The sequence below is a fragment of the Heptranchias perlo genome, chromosome 36 (genome assembly GCF_035084215.1).
Source record: "Heptranchias perlo isolate sHepPer1 chromosome 36, sHepPer1.hap1, whole genome shotgun sequence".
NCBI lineage: Eukaryota > Metazoa > Chordata > Chondrichthyes > Hexanchiformes > Hexanchidae > Heptranchias > Heptranchias perlo.
The window spans coordinates 13,540,401-13,561,766 of NC_090360.1; the positions used below are offsets into that span (position 1 = coordinate 13,540,401).

Consider the following 21,366-nt stretch of genomic DNA (forward strand, 5'->3'; position numbering starts at 1 on the left):
GAGCACAGGATAAAACCAAATTTGAACAAAAAACTGAAGATGGCTCTTTGATCATTCCCTGAGCATGCTACAAATTTATCTAGATATCTGAAAATGCGGATGGGACAGATGGAGGTAGGGATCGTGTACAAGAGAAGTCTGAGAGTTGGAATCCAAAAATATCTGGAGCAAAAAAAGTGTAAATAAACCCTAATAGAGGGCTTTAAAATTATGAAAGGGTTTGATAGGGTAGATGTAAAGAAAATGTTTCCGCTTGTGGGAGAATCCAAAACTAGGGGTCATAAATATAAGATAGTCACCAATAAATCCAATAGGGAATTCAGGATAAACGTCTTTACCCAGAGAGTGGTTAGAATGTGGAACTCGCTACCACATGGAGTAGTTGGGGTGAATAACATAGATGCACTTAAGTGGAAGCTAGATAAGTAAATGAGGGAGAAAGGAATAGAAGGATATGTTAATAGTGTGAGATGAAGTAGGGTGAGAGGAGGCTCGTGTGGAGCATAAACACCGGCATGGACCTGTTTGGTCAAATGGCCTGTTTCTGTGCTGTAAATTCTATGTAAAATGTCATTCTATGTAAAATGTCATTCTATGTAACCCCAAACACAAAACAGTGATGGCAGCGATAAAGTAGAATATCGCTCGCAGACCAACAAGCTAAATTTACAGCAAGTGGGAAGTCGCAGACTACAATAGCTAAAAATGCCAGAAGGGCTCAGAAAGATGTAGATTAATCTGACTACTTCCACACAAATTATTTGAACGAATTAAACATTTTTGTAAATACTTACAAGAATGAAGTAATGTTACAGACTAACTAACTTTCCAGCCACTCCATACCCCCTCCCTGTAAATGGTATTTACAGTTAAAAATAGTGTAGAATGGGTGTAGCTGTAAGTCTTCCCATGAAGGACTCTGTATTGTGGTGTGTGGTGTTCTGTGATAAGGGCTGTACTTCCTGCTAGTGGTGTATCTTTCAAGGAGTTCCTGAAACTCTGTTAATTAAGGACAACCCAATGTGTTTCATGAAGTTCTGTTGCAGTTAATGTATGAAACTTCTATATAACTTCTCATAGAGTCATAGAGTCATAGAGTTATACAGCACGGATAGAGGCCCTTCGGCCCATCGTGTCCACGCCGGCCATCAAGCCCTGTCTACTCTAATCCCATATTCCAGCATTTGGTCCGTAGCCTTGTATGCTATGGCATTTCAAGTGCTCATCCAAATGCTTCTTGAATGTTGTGAGGGTTCCTGCCTCCACAACCCTTTCAGGCAGTGAGTTCCAGACTCCAACCACCCTCTGGGTGAAAAAGTTCTTTCTCAAATCCCCTCTAAACCTCCCGCCTTTCACCTTGAATCTATGTCCCCTTGTTATAGAACCCTCAACGAAGGGAAAAAGCTCCTTAGTATCCATCCTATCTGTGCCCCTCATAATTTTGTACACCTCAATCATGTCCCCCCTCAGCCTCCTCTGCTCCAAGGAAAACAAACCCAATCTTCCCAGTCTCTCTTCATAGCTGAAGCGCTCCAGCCCTGGTAACATCCTGGTGAATCTCCTCTGCACCCTCTCCAAAGCGATCACATCCTTCCTGTAGTGTGGCGACCAGAACTGCACACAATACTCCAGCTGTGGCCTAACCAGTGTTTTATTCTGTCACAAGATTTCGAAATAATCAATTCAAACACAATTTTCATCAGCAAATGTGTGAAACTCTTGTTCAAAAAATTCTCTAAAAGCACAAATTATCTTCAGAATCCAATTACAACAGTGAACCAGCATATTAGTTCCTTCACTGTAGACTGCCATCATGAGCTGACTTACTAGAACCATAGAACATTAGAGCGTAGAAACAGGCCATTTGGTCCATCAAATCTGTGCCTGTATTTTTCTCCACATGTGCCACTTTATGGCCTCTTGCACATCCCCGATTTTTATCGCTCCACCATTGGCGGCCGTGCCTTCAGCTAGGCCTTAAGCAATGGAATTCCTTCCCTAAACATCTCCGCCTCTCTCCCTCTCTCTCCTCCTTTAAGATGCTCGACCAAGTTTTTGGTCACCTGTCCTAATATCTCCTTTTGTGGCTTGGTGTTAAATTTTGTCTGATAATGATCCTGTGAATGTTCCTGGGGTGTTTTACTATGTTAAAGGCGCTATATAAATGCAAATTGTTGTTGTTGTTGTCTTAATCCCACTCTCCTGCTCAGTCCCCAAATCCTTTAATATTCCTCTTTGTTGAGCAACTATCTAATTCCCTTTTTAAAGAACTTATGGACTCTGCTTTGACAATGGTTTGCAGCAGAGAATCCCACTCTCTCTGCCAAGAATCATTTTCTAACCTTCCCTTCAATTATTTTTAATTATCTTTAATTATCTTAAATTTGTGCCTCTCTCCTTACTGTTTCATTGACCAGTGGAAACAATCTATCATTATTTACTATATCATGATCCTTCAAAATCTTAAAGCTCTATCAGGTCACCCTTTAGCCTTTCAGCTCTATTGAAAAAAAACCCTAACTTCTCGAGTCTCCCTTCAATCTGAAAACTCCTCATCTCCAATAATATCCCAGTGAGTCTATGCTGCATTTTTCCTTTGCTTCTATCTACTTCCTATAATGCAGTGCCCAAAACTGCACACAATACTTGAACTGTGGCCTAACTAGATTCTACATCCACTGCACTGCTGCAAGAAAGTGCCTTTCTCAGAATGGGAATAAAACTAAACAAAATTAAACTAATTAAATAAAACTAAACCCACATCACTAAATTAAACTAATTAAATAAAACTAAACCCACATCACTAAATTAAACTAATTAAATAAAACTAAACCCACGTCACTAAATTAAACTAATTAAATAAAACTAAACCCACATCACTAAATTAAACTAATTAAATAAAATTAAACCCACATCACTAAATTAAACTAATTAAATTAAACTAAACCCACATCACTAAATTAAACTAATTAAATTAAACCAAACCCACATCACTAAATTAAACTAATTAAATTCAACTAAAAATTTCCTACATTACAACAGTGACCACACTTCAAAAGTATTTCATTGGCTATAAAGCGCTTTGGCACGTCCTGAGGTCATGAAAAGCGCTATATAAATGCAAGTCTTTCATTCTTTCTAATCCCACAGCATTAAGTTAGTTATAGGGCAGAATATGGAGAAATTTCTTTTGAAATTCTGTGAAACAAGTGCAAATTTGTACTTCATATAAAAACATTAGTTAGTAGTGTGCTGAAATATTTTGAGCCAAATTATGTGCCTTACACCCTGCTGTGTAAAGGTCAATGATTTCCATCTGCTTCAGCTCATTTTTTCCATTGGTTTGAAAAAGAGTTTTTCCCCCAATTACAGGAGTTACAATGAACCATAAAACATTTATGGTCAGCGCTGCATGGTGTGTTTATAACTGCTGTTTAAGGCCTCAGATTACAGCATTACATACCGAACGCTACAAATCACTACTGTAACAAGAAAAATGTTTTCATTTATTTTGAAGAGATAGCACCCCCTCACAGATCATGAACAATCTAAGCAGCAATTTAAAACTTTATACCTCCAATTACTGTTTAAAATGGCTGGAATTTTAGAAAATAATAGCCGAGAAATGACTGATGGCGACATTAGCTGACAAACGTTTAACGCTGCATTCCATCGTCTGTTGTTTTAGTGCCAAAGTAACCCATTTATTTTAAATGGTTTAACACCTCTGCTAAATTAGTGGACAGAGTAATGCCATCTCATTTAGGAGGCATGGTTAGTAAGTTTGCAGATGACACCAAGATTGGTGGCATTGTGGACAGTGAAGAAGGTTATCTAGGATTGCAATGGGATCTTGATAAATTGGGCCAGTGGGCCGATGAATGGCAGATGGAGTTTAATTTAGATAAATGTGAGGTGATGCATTTTGGTAGATCGAATCGGGCCAGGACCTACTCCGTCAATGGTAGGGCGTTGGGGAGAGTTAGAGAACAAAGAGATCTAGGAGTACAGGTTCATAGCTCCTTGAAAGTGGAGTCACAGGTGGATAGGGTGGTGAAGAAGGCATTCAGCATGCTTGGTTTCATTGGTCAGAACATTGAATACAGGAGTTGGGATGTCTTGTTGAAGTTGTACAAGACATTAGTAAGGCCACACTTGGAATACTGTGTACAGTTCTGGTCACCCTATTATAGAAAGGATATTATTAAACTAGAAAGAGTGCAGAAAAGATTTATTAGGATGCTACCGGGACTTGATGGTTTGACTTATAGGGAGAGGTTGGATAGACTGAGACTTTTTTCCGTGGAGAGTAGGAGGTTTAGGGGTGATCTTATAGAAGTCTATAAAATAATGAGGGGCATAGATAAGGTAGATAGTCAAAATCTTTTCCCAAAGGTAGGGGAGTCTATAACGAGGGGGCATAGATTTAAGGTGAGAGGGGAGAGATACAAAAGGGTCCAGAGGGGCAATTTTTTCACTCAAAGGGTGGTGAGTGTCTGGAACGAGCTGCCAGAGGCAGTAGTAGAGGCGGGTACAATTTTGTCTTTTAAAAAGCATTTGGACAGTTACATGGGTAAGATGGGTATAGAGGGATATGGGCCAAGTGCAGGCAATTGGGACTAGTTTAGTGGTATAAACTGGGCGACATGGACATGTTGGGCCGAAGGGCCTGTTTCCATGTTGTAAACTTCTATGATTCTATGATTGCGTTAAACATTCATCCGTTAACATTGCCAACAATAATTTCGAGGCTAACGAGATTTTGTCGATGGTACATGACATAGTGCCAATGGAAATAAAGGTAGTGGCTGGCATTTTCTGCTTTTGTGGGATCCCGAGGAATCTGCCTGGGTGGTGGAGGTTGGCTCTGACTAGTTTCAATTGGCAAGTGATTTCCTACATTACAACCGTGATCACAGTTCAAAAAAGTACTTAATTGGCGGTAAAGCGCTTTGGGACATCCTGAGGTTGTGAAAGGCGCTATATAAATGCAAGTAAGTCTTTCTATCTTTCTGTACGTGGTCATTTGTTGCCAGAGACAGAAGACAAGACTTGTACATTATTTTTTTGAACTATCACTAACTATTGACTCTATATCTAGATATTATGAATATGCATATTTAGAAGTTTTTTTTGTCACGGTGCCCTATAGATTTAACACGTGTGTAGTTTGGCTTCCTTTCTACACCCAAAGGACTAGACATTTCTCATTTTCTCCAATGTCATGTTTCTGCAGCTTGTATTATTGTTCACCTTTGACAGTGTCTTTAAATAACTTCTAAATATTAGGGTAAAGCAATGTCGATAAGTCGGAGGAAACACAAAGTTTAAATGCGGTAGAATACTTATTTCCTTTGTAGACAGGATTAGTTCACAATGCAGCTGGGAGAGGGTAGTTGATGATGATTATTTGAAGAGCTACTTTTAGTCGTTTAGAAAGGTAAGGTTCTGGGCTTCCCAGCTAAATGTTTGCTGCTTGCATTGGTTACCTGCTTATGGTAAGATGTTGGACCTTGGTACAGTAGCACAAATATTGGTGCAAAACTGTTTCCCATTTGTGTCTGGCTTTACCATGGTTTGCACTGTGTCACATTCCTCTCTCCTCCATCTTTTATACTCAGTGCAAGCACCAAACACCACTATCCTGTGTAAAGTCAAAAATTAATTAGAAGGGCTATTTCTGTTAAGAGCATCATATGAGATATTTCTCCATTGTTAACTCCTTGCATTAATGAAATCAACTTTCAATTGGCCTTTCTACAGTCAGGATCTGTGCAAACAGCTGAACACTCACATGTGATTGCTGAGGAGACATCAGGGTGTGTAGTCATGTGTTGCCAGAGACAGAAGACAAGACTTGTACATTATTTTTTAAAACTATCAATAACTATTGATGTTATATCACCTGATGTTAATATTTAGAAGTTGTTTACTTTGTCAGAGTGCCCTATAGATTTAACTTGTAGTTTTATCTCCTTTCTGCACCCAAAGGACTAAATATTTCTCATTTTCTGCTGATTGGTAATAGCAGTCCTATCCTCATTCTGAGAGATATAACACAGTTCTTTCATTTGCAGGATCTCTAATCCCTGACTCAGTCTTGTATCCAGTCTCCAAACTTAAAGTTACTGTTGTGGCTCATTTCATAGATTACTAATCAGTGGCACTCCTTAACTGGGCAGCTTGTTGTGCGGGTGATCTTTTTCTGTTGGTAATTACTTGGATGCCTTAAGCAGGGTTTGCAAGCTACATTTCATAGCAATAGACAACATCTCTAATACACATGCCCCAGACCTGAGTTAAGATACTGAATCACTCCAGGCCACACACTCAATTCTACCAATCCAGACTGCTTGAGTTTACAGGAAACCAAAACCAGTCTAGAAACACCTGAGGTTCCTTCACACTGGACAAGATGGATCTGTCGAGCTTTGCTTAATCTGAATGTACTTATTACCAGGACTGAAGGGGAAACTAATCTGGTACTCCAGTGTAAGGATGGTCTTCTACTTGAAAGGTTCTTGTACACCTTTCGATGCAAATCTTGTAGTGAGGAGAAGCTGAAAATTACATTCTGAAGGTTATCTTTCTAGATCTTCATCATTGGTGTCATCTGGAGATCACACGTCCTTTGTCCCTGGTCTATAGTCTTTCACTAGAGAAGATATGCTGCGTTGCTCAGCCCAGACGGACATATCATGAAATGACAAGCTAAGTGCAGGGGTCCTGGAAACAGACCTGCTCTAAATGGTCTATGGATTATGCTTGAACAACATAAAATCAAAATAACTATCAAATAGGTATACGCTTCAAGGCAAATGGGCTGAAATTACAATGAACAGAGTTAATAATGGAATCAAATCAAATTTTTTGTACACTATTCAAGAAAGGTGTTAAACCATTTAAAGTAACCCATTTTAAATTTCAAAATGTTTTAATTCAATTATGTATCACCAAACTGTTTTTTATTCATGTACCAAATAGTTGGTTAGTCTGTCCTCAATCAGAGTGAGTCACTACACAATGCCAGATTTGTGTTCAGTTGCTGTTGTAGAGCTCTTGGTGGTATCATTGAGGACAAAATGGCTCCCAGTTTTTCTGTGGCCTCTAATACTGTAGACTGGAGACACTATGTTGATCTTAATTATAATTTCCCCTGAGAGTTTTCTTTCTGTTTGCAAGGGTTAGGCCATGGTGATAAGTTACATTTTTTTTTGCTATGAAGGATTTCTGCAATCAATAAATCTACCATAACATCCTTTAAATGGTGTTTGAACTGCCTGTCTCTTATTGCCTTTAAAAATGTCTCCATTTGGGTGTAAAAGTGCTAGAATATTAAGGGTATGCTGTTGCCCTATGATTTATAAGTGCACATTTTGGATGTACAATATTCTGCTGGAGTGGTTCACACAAAACTTGTACCAAGATTAGCACAAAATCCAGTCAAGAATGTCAAAACTATTATTAATAAACTAGTTTATTTACAGAAGAGTATTTCTCCAAAAAAGGTTTCTAGAGGTTCCATCCCTATGTAAAAAAAATTGGAATTTATATACTCGGAGTTTCAAAAGGTAAATAAAAAGTTAACTTAAAAAATACTAATAATGAATTATTTATTGAGGGATTCAGACATTGACTGCTGCTTGTCTTTTGAAATCCCAGCTGTATTAATTTCTGAAGCATGGAAACATTTCACAAAAAAGCTCAACGTCTCTTCTTACAAAGAGAAACATAATTACATGTTCATAGCTCCAGCATTAATAGCTGGGGATGGTTACAGCAGACATGCTAAGAATCTGGCCATTACCAAAAATCTAGTGCTTCAGTTTTCCACGAGACAGGAAAGCCTTGAGCCACTGGTTTCTCGCATTCTTATGGACAGCTGGAGACCTTGAAAACTAAGTAGTTCATCAGACAAAACATTTCCTTAGGGATAATGGTTGTGGGTTAGTAGACTACTGAACAGTGGAAAAATTGTTTAGTTTACTGTGTTATGCTTTGTTCTCAGTGACACCACTGCCTATAAAGTGCTAGTCACAGATTAGGGTGAATTTAACCGTGTTTTAGAGTGAGGCATATGATTTGAACAATACATCATAAAGGGGAAATGCATTTGAAGTAGTGCATTACATATGAAAGCTGTATTATACTAGGCTATTGGAGTGCCCAGCAGTGTAGGGAGTAAATGTGGTACACTGCTGATCAATCACATTGGTGCACTGACATGCTATATAGATAGGATGGAGTACAAGAACATAATGCTTTCTCCATGATGTGTTTATGATCTCATTCAGGCCATCCAGAAAGTAAGAATTCTTCTTTTAGAGGGAAGTTCTATACCACTCTCATTGGCTCCCGGTCCAGCAACGCCTCAATTTTAAAATTCTCACCCTCGTGTTCAAAACTCTCTATGGCCTCACCCCTATCTCTGTAACCTCTTCCAGTAATACAACCATCCAAGAACTCTGCGTTCCTCAAACTCTAGCTTCTTGTGCATCCCCCACTTCCTTCGGCCCACCATTGGCGGCCATGCATTCAGCCCTGAGCTCTCGAATTCCCTCCCTAAAACTCTTCGCCACTCTCACCTTCTTTAAGACCCTGCTTAAAACCGACCTCATTGACCAAGTGCTTGGTTGCCTGTCCTAATGCCACTTTCTTTGGCTTGGTGTCAATTTTTGTCTGATTACACTCCTGTGAATCACCTAGCGACATTCCAATACAGTACATCAGTGTGAAAAAAAATAGGGTAAATTTTACAAATGTGTGTTCCTGGTGTGGAGTTTTGTCCACTGGGAGCACATATCAGAAAATTGCATTGACAACCCCCCCGCCCCCCCACCAGTGTTCCATAATGGGCGGCAAATCGTGGGAGCGCGTGCAAATTCCCAATAGGCGTTTCTGGCCGGTGAGGTTCCACGGTGCAAGTGCATATTCACATTTTACCCCAGGGTCAATGCAATTTTTAAATAACACAGCGAAACACTTTGCTGCATCATTAGGCCTCTCCAGTTACAGCAAAAAAAATGTCATAACGAGTGTTGTGCACCTTCTTTTTGGTATGTGGTCCAAATATTGCTGCCAACTTCAAAAGACGATTATAGTCAACTCTAAAGTCCTGGAAGATTCCTCATTACTATAGCTGGTGGGAAAACTATATAGGCTCCCCATATTCTGTAGAATAATACTGTGGAGTGAGTTATAGAGAACAACTTTCCAATCTGCTGGTTTTTCTTTTGTCTCCTCCATTTTTTTTTACCCTTTCTTGGGCCATATCTCCATTCACCATACACTAGAGCCAAGCAAAGAGGGTGAAGAAGTGATCCTGCCAGGCTAGTGCCATGCTGCAGCTACTTCAAGGTGCATGGAAACAGATCAATTGCATGTTGACTTTCTATCTCCCTGTAGAATCATAGAAAGGATACAGCATGGAAGGAGGCCATTCAGCCTATCGAGTCCATGCTGGCTCTATGCAGGAGCAATCCAGCTAGTCCCACTCCCTCACTCTTGCCCTGTAGCCCTGCAAATTTGTAAGGAAGCTTCTGCTCTACGCCCTTTGTCTAATCCTGATGGCATGGGTAACATCAGGGTGTTATTGCAGCCTGTTGAGTAGGTAAATGGACCATATGGTGTTATGCTTATCTGTATAGATCAGGAAGGTCCAGGATTCGATTCCTGCTCTGCACTGGAGGCATTCCGCTCCTGATTGCTATCTGGTGAGCCCCCCTCAGAACTGAGTGTGGAATGAGGACAGGGTCACACTGGCTATTATGCTCTCTAAAGGGGAAGGGAGCAGTATAAAGCATTTTAAAATCAAAAGTAGTAGTGCTTGAAAGAAGTAGGGGTGTACCTACTTAATTGCACTGGGGTGTTGTTTGGGGAATGCATTAGAAGTCAAACCCTACACCTCCAGAAGACACTCAATAGTCCAAAAATTAATAGAATGCAAATCTGATTGATTTTGTGAATTTGTTATGCACTATTGATAGTTTACAGAATTATCTATGTGAAACACTTATACCATTAGCACATGGTAAAAAACATCAATCAGACAGGATTCTGAATTCATGGTAAAACTAGGCTGTCATGTCTCAATCAATGTCAGTTCTAAAATATTTTAGACTTCAATTGTGGAATTTGAAATAAAGTTACTAAACTACAGTTTTCCAATAATGCTGAAAATATATAACTAGACAAAATATGATTTATTCACAAATACATGTTTGTATTAAATTACACTTTACACATCTCATGACTAGCAGCACAAAGACATACAAAGAGTAGAATCTTTGTCTATGACAACCTTTTACAACAAAACACTCTAAGCACTATTAAATCAGAAAGGGCCTTTAAATAAAAATAATTTGTAATCCAATTCTCTTGTAATTCCTGAAGTAAAAACAAGGTAAATCAGATCAGTGCAATCGTAACACGGTTCAACCTTCATTCTAAAGGGCACAATAATCTTAAAAGGCTCCAGTCCCTGTGAAAAAGTGTTGGCAAATCTTTTGTTTTGTTGAGCGAGGGAGAACACCCATTTGCCATTTTCATCCCAGTAACGTTATGTGTACAAACACATCAGGTGCTTGCAAACAAATGAAAAAAAAGGTTTACCAAATGTTTTTTCTGTGAAAATTTTAATAATCCTTTTTTGCTTTCGGTTGAAGTTATTTCGCTGTCCTCTTTGATTTATGTTTCTCCAAGTGTCTTGTCAGATCATCGATTCGCAGGTCTTTCAGCTGAACCAGATGCTCAAGTCTGTGTACTTTCATCTGCAGAATCTGATAACACAAAAAAAAAGTTTCTGCATAATTTACAATATTTGCAACAACATTTCACTTCAACTTGGTGTTTTGTTATGGAACACAGAGCATACCTATAAAGGTTTAAAGGAAACAGAAGCACCCAGCTCCAACAATGAGAAAAATTGAATATCGCAAAATATCACCTATGTTTACTGCTTTATATCACCTATGTTTACTGCTTTGCTTGGTTAGCTTTTGGACACTGAAAGTTTATAAAATGCTATGAAGTAACAATACTGATTCCATTTGAGAACTAACACGATGGAAGTAAATCTCTGAGAGGCACAAAATTAATGGGAAATATGTTACTTGGCCTAAGCCAAAGGATTTAGATGTTATTGGACAAAGCCCCTTTTATAACTTGAAAGACATAATGTAACATTTGAAGTTGAACTTTTTGTTTGTAATTGGTCACTATATTCAGCAAAATTGGCATTCAAACCTGATGCCTGTTTGGATTACTAAACAGAGGATGTGAGCAGCAGGTTTCTATCTAAAACACCAGTCTGCTTGACTGCTTATCAAATTTAGAACTTTTGGGTTGAAATGCAAAACATGATTTACTGAAATACCATCATGAGAAAATTATTTTCATTATAATTGATTAAATGATGTCCGTGGACAATAGGACACATTTTTTTTGCTGATGTCACAAAGCAGCATGCGTGAAAAAGGTGTATATAATTCCTGTTTTAAAAACACTTATAGATCAAGGCTGATTAGAAACTGACTCCAGAAAACATCTTGCTTTTATAGTGTGCTCCTCCAAGCTCTTTACAAGGAGCAAAGGTGGACACTGAGCAGGAAGTGAAGGAAGTTATGGAGTGGGGGGGGGGGGGGGGAGGGGGCGAGGAGACCAAGGCGAAATTCGTTTTAGCCCGTTTTAAGCCAGCAACAGTTTTCGAAATGGCTGTGGAGCCCAGAGGGGCACCCCTACTCCTCTTGGATCCACATTTCAGATAAATCTTTTTTTGAAAAAATGTACCTTTTTGGTGGCGATCTCCAGGCCACATGTAGACCTGGTTGTCCTGAACACAGGTGGCCCGGCATGTAATGGGTGTGATGGCTGAAAGTTTGGGCTCAGATAGTGGAACAGAGGTGAGGGTGGGGGGGTGCGACCAGTAATATTCTGGAATCAGATGAATTGAGGGTGTAAGCTGAGATGTATAGTTGGACAAAAAGTACCCAAAAAGGAGTGAGGCATAACTGGCGGTTTGGGCAGTAGAGCGGGTGAAGTAGGCACATGTGATAGAAGACTGTTTTGGCAATGAACCGGATGTGGCGTAGAAAGCTCAGCTCATGGTGAAAACAGAACCTCGAGCTTGCACACGACCAGCTCAGCCTGAGCAACAGCCAAGTAGATTGATGGAGTTGGTATCAGAGGCATGTTATGATGACTTCAGGTTACACTTCATTAGAATTATGTTGGCAATGAATACACTAGTGCATGGTCCGTAGTGCAAAGGCAGTTAACACCAGGTAAAATGTGCAGCATATTTTGACTGTCATAAATAATGATGCAGCATTTTTGTTTTTGTGGAAGAGGCAGAGTTGGGATTGGGTAGGGGCTAGAGGTGGAACCCACCTCTAGGGATCTAAGCTAAAGCAACAACATGTCTATGCAGCCGAGCTGAATGATTCATAAGTGCCCACCCATGTCATTCACACATCAGTTGAAGCTTTGATTCATACTCAAGCATTCAATTATGTATCACTGTGGTCACTGTACAATCACAGTTATTAATTTAAAATGGTGAAATTTCAGCTTAAGATGATACTAGTCGCAAAAAATGCAACCACCGTTTTGCTCCTAAGCCTAACTGCTCCTAGAGGTGGCTGTTCCTGTGTAATGTTAGACTGGTGAGGGGGTGGATTAATCCTCCCTGAGTCACTTCTGACCATACAGCTCTTTGTATAGTTCTGTGTTCCATTTGTTGTGAACCTATCTTTGAATATTGTTTTTGTCTGTTAATTACAGGTCGTCTTTGCTTAAAATTCTTGGCCAATTTAATCCATTAAAAAGAATAAATAAGATTATAGGTTAATGCTGTCTGAAACTCAGATTCTTCAAATATAGGGATGTGTCAGTGAAAGAGTCAAACTAAAGTAATGTAAGTTGAATGTCGACAAATACCAGAGGTCTTCTCTGTTTAAGGCACCCAGAACTGAAAGCTTTGCTCTACTGTCTAAGCGACGTGATGCGATTAAATATTTGCTTTCTAAAAAGGATATTTTGCAGGAAGACAATAAGACAATATTAAAATGCTAGCATTTACCCTCCACATGAGCAAATCGTTCTAATCATGTTTACCACCCTGTTCCCACAATCCTTCAACCCCTTTTACTTCATCCATCTATTCAATCTACTCCTGAAAACTAAAATTAGGATGAACTGCAGAGTATGTATAAATGAACTTTATGTATCATTTGGGATTATGTTTGTGATTCCTCACATCCTGAGCTATCAATCACAACACCAGGCTCTTTAGAGACAGCCCCAAAGGATAAGAGATTGGTACAATGCGAGTGAGTACTAGAGACAGTCAGCCCAGGATATGCTCAAGTACCATACTGGAGAGTAGTACCGGCAGAAGTCTTGTGTGTCCCCAGAAAGTAAAAAACTCAAGACAATGAAAATGGAGGAACTAGAAATAAGATTTTAAAATGGTCTCTAGTGTTCTTTTGCGAGAACTCTAGATATAAATTAGGCATTAAAACAGGTCTACAAACTACAATTGTGCACATTTTTCAAAGTCTACTTTATAATATACAGCATTAGAAATATAAAAAGAGACGTACAAATCTTTATGCCTTACCCATTACTCAGGAATGTCCCAATTGCCTCACACACAGGTGTATAGTGCAGAGCTAAGGCACCACTACTTGCACCGCTACTCAGGTGCTGCATCCATCTGTATGGCTCTGAGTTAACATCGCCCTATAATGCGAAGTCAGCTCATTTAAATATGTTTGTGGCACTCTGCACTTAGCGCATGATACGCTAGGAAACCCAGGGGAGTTGGGGGCTGCAACGTCAGGCGCTGGCAGCTGGGGCAGGGCTGTTGGCTGGCCTCGAAGTGCTGCCATTTTTCTTTCTTTAGATGCTTTGTGGTACAAACATCCTTTCAAGGAATTATCACTGGAGGCCAAAGGAAAGCAGGGTCAGTAACCAAGGATGGGCCTATTAAAAAGAGAGGGCCACCGAGGAGTAACAGTTTTAGCATGGGCCTCCTCTAAAGTGCTTGTTGGAAATGGGCACTCAGAACCTGGAGTGCTTCAGTTGCATTATGGGGAGGCCCTCTAATTTGCATTAAAAGTAGGGCCTCAACAAGCCTTTCGGAGGGAAAAGTAGCAAAAACCATCGATTTATCAGCATCCTCTGTGTTTTCTCTTGAATTGAGCTAATTTTGGTGGTGTGCAGGCTCCTAGTGTGCTTCCCACCTGCATTTCCTTATGCTCATAGGGGAGTAGGCCTCGGACTTCTGTGCCCAATTATAAAATGCCCCGACACCCGAAGTGCTACAGCAATTGGGGCACCTATCATGTTGCATTACAAAGAAATACACAGAAGTTACAACATGGAGACAGGCCATTCGGTTCAATCAGTCCGTGCTAGCATTTACCCTCCACATGAACAAATCGTTCTAATCATGTTTACACCCTGTTCCCATAATCCTTCAACCCCTGTTACTTCATCCATCTATCCAATCTACTCCTGAATATTGATACAGTTTCTGTCTCAACCACTAACCCTCAAAGTGAATTCCACAGCCTCACAACTCCCTGTGAAGAAGTTTCTCCTGCTCTCTACACTAAATCTCTTACATTTAATCTTGTATCTATGGCCCCTTGTTCTTGACCCCTAAACTACTGGTAACAGTCTCTTCTATCTACCCTGTCCCATCCTTTCATAATTCTAAAATTCTATTATATCGCCCTGTAATCTGCATTGTCCTAACGGAAAAAGACCCAATTTTTCAAGTCTTTCTTCGTATTTGTATCATGAGCTCATATGAATTACTTTGAAGTGTACTGTCAGTTGTTATATAGATAAGCATGACAGCCATTTTGCACAGAGCAAGATCCCACAAATAACATAAGAACATAAGAAATAGGAGCAGGAGTAGGCCTCATCGGCCCCTCGAGCCTGCTCCGCCATTCAATAAGATAATGGCTGATCTGATCCTAACCTCAAATCTAAATTCATGTCCAATTTCCTGCCCGCTCCCCGTAACCCCTAATTCCCTTTACTTCTAGGAAACTGTCAGGAAACAAAGAGAAGAATGACCAATGAATCTGTTTCTAGTGATACTGGCCGAGGGAGAAGGTTGGGTACGACACCAGGACAACTCCCTATTTGACTTTAAGTAACATGGGATCTTTAACTGCCAACTAAATTACTGGAACATGTAGATGGGGCCTTGGTTTAAAATCTGATACAAAGGAAGCAGACTGTGAGTTCATGTCTCAATCCAAGATTTGAGCACATAAACAGGGCTGATGCTCCAGTTAGTAGTGAGACAGTGTCCATCCTGTCTGCCATTAAAATACATACATCAACTTTGCAAATGTTCTATCGTTAAAAAAATAGGTATTGTGAAGATTACAAAACAGATTCAATATTCAAAGGGTTAAATATAGTCCCCCAAAAAGAATAATATGGCCTTGAAATTACATTGAGATACTAGAGTCTGAATGTTTAGCCTGAAAGTTCTCCCTCTGCTATTTTGGCAGAGGCACTGGCCCCGATATTTACGGGGAGGCGGGGAGCGTGTTTGCGGGGGAGGGAAACCCGGAAATCCCGGGAACATGGAGGTCCTGCTGAATTTAATGGCATTATCATTTTTTAATTCCATTTCCCGCCCGGCAGCTGGCCAGATTGAGAGGCTGGCTGGTTGGCGGGCAGGAAAGCCAGTGGCAGAAGGCCGCAGTCGGGGACATTTGGGGACGGTCCATGACAATCAGGAAAGATCACAGGTTAAAGCGGGGGGGTGGGGTGGGGTGGGGGAAATCGAACCAGCAATTGGGAGGCTGGGTAGTGGGGGCAGATCGTGGGGCAGACTTGGGATCGCGGGGGAAGGGATCGGCCAATCGCGGCAGCGAGGAGAGGCCACGATCAGCAGAAGGTTTGCTTGAGGGACCGAGGGATGCACTCCTGCTGCTCCTGGCTCACATGCAGTGTTATAAAAAGCACTTACCTGCTTGACCTGGCAGTTCCTGTCTCCATTTAGCTGCCAGGCTCCCCGAGCCCTGGGAAATCCATCTGGTCAGCGTTAAAATTAAATCAGGTTCCCAATTGCACTGTGGGAGCCTGATTTAAATATTATAATGAAGTGTCTCGCCTCTCCAACACAGGGCACAGACATGGCTTGCAACACGCGCCGTTAAAATGGTGGCAAGCGTATATGCGGTGGGTTGGGGTCGCGATTTGCGATTTTTAATTTTTAACCTCCCGACCTTCTCCCGCCTGTCGTGGGGAGTTAATATCGACTCCATTATCTCTTTACTTTAAATAGGTGAACACGTACACTAATATTGCAGAGAGAAAATTCAGAATATGTTAAGCATACGTATGCTGGTATAATTGGTATGCAAGGCATAATTTCAGGGCCTGTGATCTTGTGCTTGCATGAGAAATTCTACTGCAATCCTAAAAGAGGTAAAAGAGGCACTGTATTCATGAAAAAATGTTTGGCAAAGCTTTTTGTATGTGGGAAAGGCAAATGGCCAGAGGAGCCCAGTGTCACTTTGTAATGTGCAGGTTATTCAATGATACTTTTCAACGTGAGTCACATCATTGCTTGCAACTGAAAAGTGGTTTGCCAAAAACTTTTTCCGTTAGATGATGACCATTGAACAGATTTATTCTCAGACAGGAAAAGTTAGCCTCTTTCTTCAGCACATCACATGTATAGTTTACACTCCTGACTCACTGTCACTGTGCTGCATGCCGGTGACAGAAGCCAAGATGGGTAGAAAGGATATGACTAATTTTCTGAGCCAGAGCAGCTTTTACTGCCCCACGCTTCCCTTACCATTACCACGCGGAACCTCAATACCAACACACTGCTCAATAGTAGACCAGCCCTTCCTCTGCAATGTTTAACAAGGGAAATGAATTATAAAGACTTATCATCGTAACAAAAGTAGCCAGGAAGCACCAGTGCTGTGTTTAAACGCTGTACCCAATCCAGCTAATTCTGCGTACAAAGGAGAAGGACCATTATTTAGTAGGCCAAAAATCTCAACATATACACTATGAAACAGTACAGTAAAAGTGTTTTAATTTTACTACATTTATTTTACAGGCAATTTTAAATGTCTTTTCTTTCCCTCCTTTTTGATCCCTCCCTTGCCAGCTGAGAGGGAGGGTAGGTACTCTGTTCCTATGCTTCTGCTAAGGCGATTCAACTGTCGATTTTACCTGAGTTTCTGTTCAATACCTCTCCTAATGTCATGGTTGAGACTTAAATTCATCGTATGAAGGAATTGGGAAATGTGAACCTGAATCCTACCACTTTGTAGCACTGCACATTGGAATCCAATAATAAATAAAGCTTTTCACTATCTGCACTCGATTCCTTCACTCCCAAGCATCACCCATTTGATCTGGCATTTAAAAGAATAAAATCTTGTGAGGTTCCACTGGCTGTGCAGACCCTCGATGGCCATGGATCGCATCTAAAATCAGGCGTATGACACCTGCATGCTCAGTTCTCAGCAAGTCGCATTTTATAGTGAAGAAAAGTGGCTACATTTTGAGGCCATGCTGCCAGACAGTACAAGCCTCATTAGGCCTTTGAATAATACGATAATGACTCTGATGCATGATTTCACTTTTTTTTTGCCAGCTGCTCTCCCACAGTGCAACTTGCCTTTATAAAATGGACGCATGAGTGTTTGGTTGGCCTGTAGAGGTTGTCTTCTTAAAGCTGTGTTACAGTTTTGAATGTTGGCTGTAAACTTTCATTTTTTAAAAACTTACTGGGTACTTTCTTCTACATTTTCCCTTGTGCATTAATTGACATTGATTTTTTTTATGCATTGCAAAACCTTCAGTTACTACTTTGTTTCCTACTCAGTCTTGCTTACAGCTGCAATGATGCTTATAGCAAACAAAATTCTCAGCATAGGATTTCCTTTGGAGGCTCCAACTGTGCTCCACAATTTAGAGGTTCCATGGTAAACATTACTATTGATACCAATTGAAGATTATGTAGCAGCATGAGGCAAAACTGGTCTTTCTTTGTTACTCTACTTACCTCCACTGTTTCGTGAAGAGCTAACAGAGCTTGTTCTTTTTCCTCTAATAGGAGACGGATTTCAGGGTCCAGATGAGAATACTGCTCACAAAATGACCTAAAATGAATGAAACAGTGAAGTGTCATTCAAAAGGAAACATTTTCACTTCCTTCCAGTAACAATACAGTAACTGTAATGCAGAACTTTATCATAGAATCATAGAAGTTACAACATGGAAACAGGCCCTTCGGCCCAACATGTCCATGTCGCCCAGTTTATACCACTAAGCTAGTCCCAATTGCCTGCACTTGGCCCATATCCCTCGATACCCATCTTCCCCATGTAACTGTCCAAATGCTTTTTAAAAGACAAAATTGTACCCGCCTCTACTACTGCCTCTGGCAGCTCGTTCCAGACACTCACCACCCTTTGAGTGAAAAAATTGCCCCTCTGGATCCTTTTGTATCTCTCCCCTCTCACCTTAAATCTGTGCCCCCTCGTTATAGACTCCCCTACCTTTGGGAAAAGATTTTGACTATCGACCTTATCTATGCCCCTCATTATTTTATAGACTTCTATAAGATCACCCCTTAACCTCCTACTCTCCAGGGAATAAAGTCCCAGTCTGTCTAACCTCTCCCTGTAAGTCAAACCATCAAGTCCCGGTAGCATCCTAGTAAATCTTTTCTGCACTCTTTCTAGTTTAATAATATCCTTTCTATAATAGGGTGACCAGAACTGTACACAGTACTCCAAGTGTGGCCTCACCAATGCCCTGTACAACTTCAACAAGACATCCCAACTCCTGCATTCAATGTTCTGACCAATGAAACCAAGCATGCTGAATGCCTTCTTCACCACCCTATCCACCTGTGACTCCACTTTCAAGGAGCTATGAATCTGTACTCCTAGATCTCTTTGTTCTATAACTCTCCCCAACGCCCTACCATTAACGGAGTAGGTCCTGGCCCGATTCGATCTACCAAAATGCATCACCTCACATTTATCTAAATTAAACTCCATCTGCCATTCATCGGCCCACTGGCCCAATTTATCAAGATCCCGTTGCAATCCTAGATAACCTTCTTCACTGTCCACAATGCCACCAATCTTGGTGTCATCTGCAAACTTACTAACCATGCCTCCTAAATTCTCATCCAAATCATTAATATAAATAACAAATAACAGCGGACCCAGCACCGATCCCTGAGGCACACCGCTGGACACAGGCATCCAGTTTGAAAAACAACCCTCGACAACCACCCTCTGTCTTCTGTCGTCAAGCCAATTTTGTATCCAATTGGCTACCTCACCTTGGATCCCATGAGATTTAACCTTATGTAACAACCTACCATGCGGTACCTTGTCAAATGCTTTGCTGAAGTCCATGTAGACCACGTCTACTGCACAGCCCTCATCTATCTTCTTGGTTACCCCTTCAAAAAACTCAATCAAATTCGTGAGACATGATTTTCCTCTCACAAAACCATGCTGACTGTTCCTAATTAGTCCCTGCCTCTCCAAATGCCTGTAGATTCTGTCCCTCAGAATACCCTCTAACAACTTACCCACTACAGATGTCAGGCTCACTGGTCTGTAGTTCCCAGGCTTTTCCCTGCCGCCCTTCTTAAACAAAGGCACAACATTTGCTACCCTCCAATCTTCAGGCACCTCACCTGTAGCGGTGGATGATTCAAATATCTCTGCTAGGGGACCCGCAATTTCCTCCCTAACCTCCCATAACGTCCTGGGATACATTTCATCAGGTCCCGGAGATTTATCTACCTTGATGCGCGTTAAGACTTCCAGCACCTCCCTCTCTGTAATATGTACACTCCTCAAGACATCACTATTTATTTCCCCAAGTTCCCTAACATCCATGCCTAACGCAGAACTTTGTACTGTGACACCATGTTTTACAATCAAAAGATAAACAAGTGTGAAGAATGCTCACCAGCGTTTTACTAGTACTAAAGATTAGAGCAAAGTCAAAGCAAAGCTCAGTGAATTTGCACTGGAATACTAAAATGATATTCTGCTCTGACACTAGGCATCATTTTTAGTATATCTGCTGTCCAAAAGCAGAACCTTTTTGATCATACTACAGTCAACAATAATGGAAAATTGAATGTAGATGTTTGACAGGAGAACCTTGGACAACCATGTTTTTGTAGTGCAGGCAATGTTTCATCATAACAGCTTAACAATGTAAATTCACTTATGCCTGGATTAAAACATATATATTTAAAATGTATTCATTGCATAACACAAATGCTAATAATATTGATCATCATAATTTGGTGCCTAGTGCCACATTTTTGACAATTGTACTGATTTATACAGACATTTTTAGATGTTATTGGTAGATACTTTACTTTTAATTATAAGTAAGTTCCCTATTCTTCCCCATCCTCTATTAGCTTTCCAGCTCTCTTGTCTCCTCCCATCAGACTTACATTTTTTAAATACTTCTTAGTGTTTTAACTTTTCTAACCTTCCTGGTTACAGATTTACTGATTGTAAAATTTTATTTTCAATCTCTTCTTCACCTCTTCATCTCTCTCATATCTGCTTGTTTCTTGTGCCCCTCTACAAACTGGCTGTGGACACTGTAGTAACTGTACATTAAATGTGTGACACTTTTGCAATTCTATAAATGCAGAACTCAAACTTGATGAATGTTGGATTACTAATTAAGATTTTGCCACTCCGAACGCTTTACTCTCTGACAAACATAAATCATTTTTAGACTGGGAACAGTAATAAAACTGGTGAAGAAACCCAAGCAAAAGACAATGTATGGAACTTGAGTCCAAAACAAAAGCATTTAAAAAAAAGTTTGTGGCCACATTTGCCCCACGAAAAAAGCTAAGTACATGGATACTTGAAGCTCATAACAAAATATTTTTATAGCAGAGATTTTTATTAATGCTGGATTTTCAAATATTTTAAGGTAATGAAATGTAAGAGAAGACAGCAATTTCTGAACTGAATATGGACTTAAACAGTTCATGCCCTTGAAACATTAATGCTTTCAGATAAAATCCTGCAAGTTAGGTGAGAGCAATGACATGTTTGGGCTTTCTATGCTATCCTGATGAGAATGGAGAAAGGGACACAAGCTTCCATTATATATGCCTGACTTCCAAGTAACTGTGATTTTTACAAAGTAAGCAACAAACTGAATGATAATTTAAAATGCTAGCATCTGTTGATTTCAAGTAAAGCTATGGATATACAAAGCAGTGAGACCTCAGATCTGGATATACGAATTAGTGAGATCTCAGATTTGCCTTTGAAAACTCTCCATTGTTTAGATATG

At 40.3% G+C, this 21,366-nt stretch overlaps 1 protein-coding gene across 2 annotated transcripts in view; it reads right to left on the minus strand.

The window, feature by feature from the left end:
* Positions 1–10,228: 10,228 nt before the first annotated feature.
* Positions 10,229–21,366, minus strand: part of spef1 (sperm flagellar 1) — a 34,561-nt gene continuing 23,423 nt past the window's right edge. For both annotated transcript variants that reach the window (XM_067972587.1, XM_067972586.1), the window contains exons 6-7: positions 18,065–18,161; positions 10,229–10,778 (exon numbers count right to left, since the gene is read on the minus strand). In XM_067972587.1, the coding sequence (XP_067828688.1) occupies positions 10,665–10,778; positions 18,065–18,161 (211 nt within the window). In that variant the 3' untranslated portion in view covers positions 10,229–10,664. The remainder of the gene's footprint in view (positions 10,779–18,064; positions 18,162–21,366) is intronic.